This window comes from Capsicum annuum, chromosome 9 (genome assembly GCF_002878395.1).
Source record: "Capsicum annuum cultivar UCD-10X-F1 chromosome 9, UCD10Xv1.1, whole genome shotgun sequence".
NCBI classification, from domain to species: domain Eukaryota; kingdom Viridiplantae; phylum Streptophyta; class Magnoliopsida; order Solanales; family Solanaceae; genus Capsicum; species Capsicum annuum.
Genome location: NC_061119.1, coordinates 103,803,436 through 103,814,575, shown reverse-complemented (window position 1 = coordinate 103,814,575; position 11,140 = coordinate 103,803,436). Strand labels below are relative to the sequence as shown.

The following is an 11,140-nucleotide window of genomic DNA, read 5'->3' as shown; positions in this document are numbered from 1 at the left end:
TCATTACTTCATTTACCTACTTATCAGATAAACCTACAGATAAAATAATAGGCAAGGTTTCATTGTCATCAAGGTAAACATATTTCAAATGATGAGGCAAAACCTTAAACTTCAATTTTGGAGCTTCATCAATTGAGGGTTTGGGGGATGGCCTAATTGGCCTATTCAATGGCTAAAAGGAGATTTTCTTATTTCAATGACCACTGAATTCATGACTTGAATTAACACCAATGCCTCCACATCTCGATACAGATCACGACCTGCCAAAGCTCGCTCTAATGGATCACCTACCAATAACAGCCTCTGATCAGACTTGAGATCTATAACGGATATAGCAGACAACCCATCTTATATAGCTAGCAATTTCAGTGCCTTGTACACATCAAAAACCTTAACTTTGTCATGCGCTCTTATTCTTATCTTCCCTACTTCTACATCAATTAATGACTATCCTATTGTTAAGAAGTGTTATCCCAAAATAAATGGGACAACTGGATCAGCTTCAAAGTCCTCCGGAAAGATTAGTGATCCCACTTGCACCAAAACATCTTCAATAATACCATATGGCCTAGCAAGGGACCTATCTGCAAACTAAAGAACAATAGTAGTGGGTTTGGGACTCCCAAGACCCATCTTCTGGTACCACGATGTAGGCATAAGATTTATGCTCTCTCCTAAGTCACACAATCCACGAGTACTGATGGTTTTCCCAATGATGATCTGCAAAGTGAAACTACTTGGATCCTTCAGCTTCATGGGTAGATTGTTTTGAATCTTGGATGTGCACTTCTCAGTAAGTGTAAGTGTAGCATACTCTGTCAGCCGATTCTTATTTGCCACCCAATTGTTGAGATATTTTCCATATTTTGGAACACTCTGCAGAATATCAACAAGAGAAAGAATTATATGAAACTGCTTTAAAAGATATAAGAACTTCTTGTAAATCTCCTCCTCGTGATACATCATTTTCCTTTGAGGGAAAGGTAAGGGTAAAGTCTTCTTCTCCACTTGAATTTCATCACTTACAACTTTTTTTACCTCTTTCTTCTCATTGTCTTTAGAATTATTATTATTGGCTATGCGATGAACCTGATTATGTACCTCCTCCTTTATCTGCAACCCACTTCTTGTTGTAACTAGATTTACCTTATTTGGTTTCACCTCTGTGTCACTAGGTAGGCCTTCTTGAGGTCTTGTATTTTGTGCTCCTGCAATATGACCGAGTTGCAACTCTAGAATTCTAGTAAGCAACTGTTGACTCTTCAACTCTGCTGCAAATTACACTTGTTGAGCTAAAAACTGCTTCATCATCTCCTCCACATTACTTGTTTAAGTAGCATCTTGATTATTTGGAACCTGCTATTGATTTTGTTGTACTGTCCCCTTATACTGATTAGTGTTCTATGCCTGATTTCTGCCCCATAAGAAATTGGGATGGTTTCTCCAGTTGGGATTATACGTATTACTGAAATTCTATTGTCCCTGATGATTTGAATTCTCCATATAGTTGACAGAATCTGGATTAGCCGGACAAGCATTTGCTACATGCTCACTACTTCTACAAACCACACACCAAGAATTTGCCTGTTGGACTGCACTAGCTATAGTTTATACTTGTGGAACCCCTAACTTTATGTTATTTAGTTGAGTAATTATATGATTTTGAATTGCTACAATCTACACTTATAATTTATTAAACTGGTCTACCTCTAATACCCCTGCAACCTTCTTAAGGGCACTCCTCGAATTAGCATGCCAATCAGGATTCCCTTGTGAAATCTGATTCAGCAGTGTGTACAATCCGTCATAAGTATTTTCAAGAGCCTGCCCACCTGCTGCTGAATCCAAGAGAGTCTTGATGTTTGGATCTAGTCCCTTAATGAAGGTATGAACAAGGATATCATTAGACTAATGATGGTGAGGAAAATTTCTAAGCATACCCTTAAATCGCTCCTAAGCTTGGTAGAGATTCTCTCCTTTTTTTTGTCAGAAACTCAAAATCTCACTTCTCAAATGTCCAGTCTTCCCTGATGGAAAGAATCGAATAAGGAACTTCTGAGCTAGATCTTCCCATGAATTGATGAAGAGTTGTGGTTCAGCATGTAGCCATCTCTTTACTTCCCCAATTAAAGAAAAAGGGAAGAGTGTCAATCTGACATAACTAGTATTCACCCCTTCAAGAATGTAAGTATTGCTTATTTTCAGGAAGGTTTGTATGTGTTATTGCGGGTCTTCATATGAAAGGCCATAGAAATGTCCCGCTGAATTAAATAATTACACTATATCTGCTTCAATTCAAATCGACCACCTGGCTTGGTCTTATGAATACTGTTAGTAACATGGTTCATAAGTAGGATTGCCACCTCACGAATAGGTCTAGCATCTGTTTGAGCAATAACACTTAGTATAACCAGAGCTGGGACATTTCTGGCATTTGGATCAATAGGGTCATTCGGATCGACTGGATGAGCCATTTAAACCTGTTGAAGGGGATATTGAGCTCTTCGCCTTTGTTGAAATATCCGTTCTGGTTCTGCAAAAGGCTCTACCAACTTATTATCTCTCTCCAGTCCTATAGTCAACTAATTCTGCAAAAATTTAGCAACTAAGATCAAGTCGTTAACACTTAAACTTATTATCAAAAAACAAAAATTTAGCAATTTACTAATTATACTAGTCCCAGGCAACGATGCCAAAAACTTATTGCCGCTCAAATACATATGCAAATGCACATGATTGTACCAGCAATATAGTGACTTAGACAGTTAGATATCATTCCCATGAGGACTAAGCAACTAGAACTTTACCCAACTTTTAGTTTTAGACAACGAAGTATTAAGCATTGTAAAGTATCAAGGTGTTTGTGAAATTGTGAATGTAAATTATAACTAAATAAGATATATCAAAATATGACAATAGAAAATCAAGCAAAAGTTGTAACAGTAATGATGAGAATTCAAGGGTTGAGGCACCTCAAACAATCATACAATTCTATCTTCTTATCACATTCAAATTGGTTATTGGGTTGTTGATTCGCAAGGATTATACCACGATTTTGGTATCCTGGCCTCAAATCTTCTATTTATTGAATATTGTAACTACAAATCCCATAGAGATACAAAAATTCATCTAGATATATAAAGTTATCTTCTTGCAATTGAACCAAGCAAGGCTTTTAGGTATATCCCTATTCTAGATGCTAATTCGAACCCCTTATTTAATAAAAGGATAAGAACCTTGCTCCTTAATTTCTTTGTTCTATCCTATTATTCTCCTCTTAGATTCACATAGAAAAATAGATTCAAAGGTGGACACTCATCAAAATAATAAGCTCAAGAAATTAAGAACAACCCAGATGATAATCCAATATGAAATTATGATAAAAATATCAAACAGTGATCATGTTCTTGGCTTCAACCCCAGAACAACAATATTTATCCACGCATGTTTGAATTCAACATAAAAAATAAGAAATTAATCATACCAAGATTTAATCTTCAAGTGATGAAGTTCAAAAAAAAATCTAAGAACCCTAATAGAGAGAATCCTATTTTATTCTGCCGCTACTATGCTTCCCAAAGTGTCCCCAAAATGTTCTAAATTTTTCCTTTTATAGCTGGGCACAAAAGACCAGATTTGGACCTTCGACGCGTCGTGTCGTACTGTCAAATGCCATATTTATCGCGGATCTAGGCCATTATGGAAGGTTACTATTTTAGGAAGATTGTGATTTGGCTCATCACTGTTACGTGGTGATATCACAGAGGGCTACTTTTTATAATTGTGAATTCATCTTCCTCCACAACACACTAAGTTTTAGACTTTGTAAAACTGGCAACTGGAATTTTACCGCATCGTAGTAGTATCGTGCTAAGCCTCTAGAATTTTGACAACTGGGAAATGGCTCCTCACCACGACGCTGTGATATCACAGTACCTTGATGGATTTTGACAAATGCCATTATGTCCCTCTCCGCGATGCGCTAACCATACCAGTCAGATGTTCTGACTTCTAATTTTCCTTGCTGAGATATTTTCCAATGCCTTTGTTTGCTATCTTCATCCTTGCATATCATCAATGCGTCCAATCATGTCTAATTCATAACAATCTAGCCATGCAAATACTAATCATGTCCATTAGATAAAGAACACACTTCAAGATTAATTATACTTAAAATAGCACATTATAGCTCTCAAAACAAGTCTAAATCTGGGTGATTATTAGACTTGGACATATAAATACGCCCAAGATCACCAACTTGTTGCCTTTCAAATGCACACACAAGTGTACGTAATCGTACAAGTAATATAGTGACTTAGACAGTTAGATATTGTTCCCATGAGGACTAAGCAACTAGAATTTTACCCGACTTTTAGTTTTAGACAATGAAGTATTAAGTGTTGTAAAGTATCAAGGTTTTGTGAAATTATGTATAAAAATTATAAATAAATAAGAAATAGCAAATTATGACAATAGCAAAGAAAGCAACTGTTGTAACAGTAATGATGAGAATTCAAGGGTTGAGGCACATCGAACAATCATATAATTCTATCTTCTTATCGCATTCTAATTGGTTATCGGGTTGTTGATTCGCAAGGTTTATACTACGATCTTGGTATCCCAACCTCAAATTATTTATCTATTGAATATTGTAACTACAACTCCAGCAGAGATAACACAATTCATCTAGATTCATAAAGTTATCTTCTTGCCATTGAACTAAGCAAGTCTTCTAGGTATATCCCTATCCTAGATGCTAATTCAAACCCCTTATTTCGTAAAAGGATAAAAACCTTGCTCCTTAATTTCTTTGTTCTATCCTATGATTCTCGTCCGAGATTTACATTGAAATTTAGATTTATTTCAATAGTTGCCACTCATTGATATTTAGCCTCTCATTTTTGAATTCAACATAAAAAATAAGCAATTAATCATACCAAGAATTAATCTTGAAGTGATGAAGTTCAAAAGAAATTATAAGAACCCTTAGAGAGAGAATTTTGTGTTTTTCTGCCACTACTATGATTTCCAAAGTGTCCCTAAAGTTTTTTGAATTTTTTCTTTTATAGTTGGGCACAAAAAACCCGATTTGGACCTTCTACGTGTTGCGTCGTGCTATTAAATTCCATATTTCTTACGGATCTGAGCCATCACGGAAGGTTACTGTTTTGGGGCGATTACGATTTGGCTCATCACCATGATGCGGTTATATTGGGAAGGACTACTGGTTTGTGGCAATTATGAATTCATCTTCCACTGCGATGCGCTAAGCTTTAGATTTTGAAAAACTGGCAACTAGAATTTTACCGCATCCCGATTGTATCGCGCTAAGCCTCTAGAATCTTGATAATTATGAAATGGCTCTTCACCGCGATGTAGTGATATTGCAGTACCTTGCTGGATTTTGACAAATGCTATTATGTCCCTCTCCACGATGCGCTAACCACACAAATTGAAAGTTCTAACTTCCAGTTTACCTTGCTGAGCTATTTTTCAATGCATTTGTTTGCTCTCTTTACCCTTGCATATCATCAATGCATCCAATCATTGCTAATTGATCACAATCTAGCCCTGCAAATACTAATCATGTCCATTAGATAAAGAACACACTTCAAGCTCAATTATACTCAAAATAGCACATTATGGCTCTCAAAACAAGCCTAAATCTGGGTGAATATTGGTGCTTGGACATATAAATAGCCCAAGATCACCACCCCACACTTAAAACGTTGTTCATCCTCGAACAATCACAAATACAATCCCTTAATCAATCTTCACATCACAACTAAAGAGTTATGCTTGCATTGGGCGCTTACAATTTATAACAATGACTTTTCATCTCAAAACATGTCAAAAATACTATTATGCTCATGAATAATTTATTTCAAAACTCACTATCTCAATTGTGACATTTGCTTTGTTGGCAAACTTAATCAAATCACTTAATCAAACAACATAGTAAGAAATTCAGATTTTCATCCGCATGCACCCTCACAATAATTGAGTTTCCCCATACCACTCATAATTTTTCCATTTTTCATATTAGGGGAATATCAAAATTCAATCACTCACTCTCCACAAAGAATTAATACATGATAGATAGTGAACCATAAGTTTTCCCTTAGTGTACTACTCTTCTAATCGTCAGGTGTTGAGACATAGGATCAATTAGGTCTTCCATGGTTGTAATGTAGGCTAAGGGACGGGTAGGAAATATATAGGAAATAGTGACTAATCTCCCTAAGAACTTTAATACACATCAATCTTCAATCAATCACATTCTATCAACCCACTTTCTACTTCATTACCTTCACACATCATTCGTTTCACCCTAATTTTATCAAGCACATTAACTACAGTTATGGTAGAAATATTTTTCTTTTGCACTATGATTCAACTTTTAGCTCTTCTTCACACCCATTTACTGTTATGCACCCCTATCATAGCCACCCTCAACTAAAGTTATTCACCTTGGTTGAGGTGCACAGTGTCTGAAATGGACCAGGGCCAAAACAAGTTCATTATAACAAAAATCGGGCTACAAAAGCTGAAATTTCTTTCACATTTCTTATAACTCCTTACCATCACAATTAAACACACAAATAACCATTTCTTTAGGGCTTCACTTTCACATTTCTCATACTTCAATTCCACACTCCCTACTCCTTTAATCATATATACTAAAGTGCTACAGAGCTATTGCTCAAATCAAGGTCTATCAAAGAAGGGATTAGGCTACATATGCGACTACCAAAGAAATTAGGCTATAGGCTCAATAGGGCTAACTAAGGACATGCATAAGGGTAGGTAAATAAAGTTTTTACAATTAGGCTAATAAATAAATGCTTAAATTATTTCCTTCATCCAACACCCTTTATTTTGCTTTGCAAACACACCAAGAAAGTTCTAGACACTCCTATACATGTAGAATATACACAAATACTCACACTCACTATGTATGCAAGGAATCAAATCAGATCCTTACGGTTCCCAATCTCGTTCTTTTTCAAAATCAACATTAATCCAACAACTCGTATTTTACCGCAGTTCATAATCAAATCTTTTGAAATTTCAAACATGCTTTTGTTTTTTATTTTTTTTAATTTCAATTCAGCCCAAATCAATGCAAAAAATGGCCCACCACAGCACTTCTCTAAAGTTGTGATCCCCTTAGGATGGTCGTCATCCATCTATCATAAGGGAACGCATTAGCTATGATCATTTATTTTGAATTTCCAAAAAGAGCAAAAATAATTACTGTAAGCTGAAATTCGCCAAGGAGGGTGAAAATAAATAAAACAACCACTTTAAATTGATAGCAAACTACAAAAAATGTCGTTAGGAAAATTTGCACAAATCCGTCTTTCAACTTACTAACTATTACAATCCAACAAAACATAAAAGAAATAGAAATTGTCCAACCAAAATAAACCAAGATAGAAATCAGAGATGAAAATGAAGGACAACCACCCCACACTTAAACATAACACTATCCCAGTGCTATCAATAAACATAAGGCAAGGTGGCATCATACTCCCTGTTCAGTCAAAGGGCACTATCTCTGTCATGGCATCATTTGGACCCTCCTATTCATAAACATCATTAGCTTCTGCATCGCCCTCGCCCTCATCAGATTGATCCTCAGCATCTGACTAAATATCTGAGTCTGGGTACTGTCTCTCAGCATCAATAGGTACATTATCATTAACAGATTCCACGAGCTCAGGCCCAATCTGCAGCAAAGTTCTAGCATGATGACCCAGGGGGTAATCTAACCCCACCGCACAAAGTTCTTTATTTGTTATAGATCTTTCCCCTATCCACAGCTGTAACATTTGTAGACCAAACATCCGAGTAGATATCACATCAGCCCGAGATTGACGCTCAGCCATAGTCAAGATTGGGCCGTAGGCCCTATCAATGCTCCTCGCAGTCGTAATATCAATCAGTAAGTGACAACATCCATATTGTAATCCAACTCCTCCTCATCCACCCTAAGCCTCCTTAAGAACCTAGTCAGGAGTCCTCCAAAACTATAGATACACCCTAGATGGTAGCGTGCTTTCTTCATAGATGGGAATATGGCCTGGCCAATATTAATCTCAATATTATCATATATTAGAGCATAAATTAGACATACTCGGTTACATAGAACCTCTGTCATATGTTTGCTTTTAATAAGGCAATGATATACAATGTGTCCCCACATCAGGGCCTCCTTGTTTATTTGTGCATAAGGAAAAGAGTTATGCAAGCCAGTAACCCGATGCCTTGTCCACCTAGCAGATAAGCGTGTACAGCACAACAAATGTTTGATATATGCATAAGGAGGAGTGACAATCAATTACCTCAACTGGTTTGTATCTGCTTTAGGCATACCCAGCAAATCATTGATATCCATAGCTATAAAATGAACCTTTTTACCATGAATCTTCAGTTCATGATCTGGGTCACTTGGATCCCAATTCGCATTAAAATCATGTACTAAGTACAAATTACACTCAGTAGGCTGATGAAAGATGAAGTTCATATTCAGCTTCTTTATTTGTCGCACCATGCTCGGGAAATCCCTTAGCAAACTCGCCCTATCAATAAAAACTTCCAGAATGTATTTGGTTTTAGTGTGTTTGGAGTACCACTGCTTGCCCGCTTTTTGGACTTCCTTGAACCCGAACTTTCTTGTTTGCCCACGCTGTAGTGTGGAGCATATGGAACCCTAGAAAGTTGGTTTTCAGACTTTTTGCTCCATTTTCTAGCTGGTTGACAGTGCCCAAGTGCATACGCAAGTGTACGTGGTCTTATCAAGTAGTAAAGTGGCTTCAAGAAAGCCCAAATATCAATCTCATATAGACTTGATTTAACAACAATTTAATTTTAGTTCACAGTTTAGATTTTTTTTTGGAGGAGGGGTTAATTTTGCATTTTATTAATAATTATCACTTAATGGACCAACCCATCTCACAACAAAACAAAATCCTACACTTTACCATACCCGTCCCAACCTAAAACAAAATAAAAAATAGAAAGAGTAGGGTTTCCAAAAAATATTAGTTTTCTAAACCACATGTAAGCTCCACCCGCCTTTTACACTACTGTTTTGATTCCTCCTGTTGAAGATGCTGATCGATCTTGCAACTCCTTCCTCTTGATTTCTTGCTTTGTTCAAATTACAGAGGTAATGAATGAATTCCATTCAAAAATTTACTCTTTTATTACCGTTTTCATCCAAATCTTGATACTCTACTCTCCTTAGCTTCATTATCCTGTATTTGCGACAATTGAAAGTTGTTGTGCAATAGTAATTTAGTGAATTAAAAATAAACTAAAATAATTAATGCGTAAAATATAAGTCTTGGGACAATCAATGAATTAAAGCCCAGGGTTAAAGCACTTCAAGCAATCATACTATGTCATTGAATTTCCTTCATTAACTTGCTTATCTTGGTTGTTGATTCGTAGGGTTAATTGCATGATCATGGTTTTCGAGCCTCTAATCTTTTTCCTAATATGGACCTTACAACTACATCATTGAGTGGTGATGTAATAATCCAATTAAGTTAATTAAAGCCATCGGTATGAATCAAGTAAGGCATCTAAGTACATTCCTGTCTTAGACACTAAGTTTGATTCTTTATTTTATAAAAGAATAAAAACCCAAACTTTATTTATTTCCAGGTTCTATCTTCCTATTCCCTCTCTCGAGATCTAAAGGTCGACAATATATGTATTCTAAGGGTCGTGAATCCTTAAAATAGTTAAAACAAGAATAAATAAACAACCAATTATGATAAGCAAAATTAATCGAAATTTAATCCAAAACAATAGTAATCATTTTCTTGGCTTTAACCCCGAAAATAAGGTTTTTAGCCTATAATATTCATAATCATGATCCAAATAATTGAATACATGACATGAAAAATTAAACGCTAAATAAAATAATTAAAACCTAATTAAACTGTGTAGCAGCCTCCATCTTTTTCTTGAAATCGTGTTCATCTCTTCCAACAATTATCCAGGTTACATAATATATATATATAATATATATACCTAATTTTGGTGGGATTAAAATAAAATCAATGATTTCCAAGATTCCCTTTCCTTAAAATGTGTGCCCTTTTCTTAATCATAATGGGACAAGGCTACTATGTCGGCACAAAATTAAATTTGAGCAACGCGATGCGTCGCTGGACTGGTTGGACTTGGAATTTTGATGCGACACATCGACTTTGCGTCGACTCACTGGAATTTACTTCTAAAATTTTGGTTAAGTGTAGAACGTCCTATCCTTTGTCCATGCCTTTTGTAGTGTATTTTCAATGAATTTTTAGCCTTTAGATCATCAATATATCATCATATTTACCTTAAAAATCCTCCTAAAATATCACACACCATATTAATGATCAAAACAACACAATAACCTCAAAAAAATCAAAACAAGAGCTAAGATAAGGCAAATTTGCAATGATCTTCCACTTAGTATTCCGTCTCTTGACTTAATTAGATTGAACTTTGCATATGGCAAACAAGTTATTCCACTCATAATTACACATTTAAAATATTTGGAACAAATTAAATACATTAAAATTAAACGAAGCCAACTAGATATACACGTAGCTCAAGCTAGTAAAACTAGTTTTCCAGGTTGAACTCTAAATGACTCAATTAAATACAAACTTGTTTGAAAATTACTTTGGACATTGTAATCACACATTTGGACACTTAAATGCTTATTTATATCAGTATGAAGACATTAAGCACACGATTTTCTCTCAAAAAAAGGCAAAATAAGCTAGAATAATGATATAAAAGTGTATAAAATCACCTCAGATCATCACCCCACACTTAAATCCTTGTTCGTCCTTGAATAACTCTTTACTTCTAAGCATAAAAATCTGAGGTGACACTACACTTCTACTAAAATAAAGACACTCAAGTTAGTACTATAATGACTATATGGAATGCAAGCTTCTACATAAAGAACATTATTTACACAATTGAAAGCTCAAGAACACTACTTCAAAACATCCTAGCCTCCAAAATTGACTCACATAAGTGGAAAACCCATGCTTATTATTCAATCAAGGACATCATACAAATCACCTACATTCATCAAACATGTGCCCCTTACAACAAGAGAGTT

General features: G+C 35.5%; 1 protein-coding gene and 1 non-coding gene across 2 annotated transcripts; one reads left to right on the top strand and one right to left on the bottom strand.

The window, feature by feature from the left end:
• Positions 1-591: 591 nt before the first annotated feature.
• LOC124887106 lies at positions 592-2,474 on the bottom strand. Its single transcript, XM_047396287.1, has 2 exons — positions 2,330-2,474; positions 592-1,271 (listed from the first exon to the last, which is right to left on the bottom strand). Exons 1-2 carry the CDS (start codon positions 2,472-2,474, stop codon positions 592-594), a joined length of 825 nt encoding a protein of 274 aa, XP_047252243.1.
• LOC124887565 lies at positions 1,910-2,016 on the top strand. Its single transcript, XR_007045333.1, has one exon. It is a non-coding gene; the product is annotated as a small nucleolar RNA R71 (small nucleolar RNA).
• Positions 2,475-11,140: the final 8,666 nt, after the last annotated feature.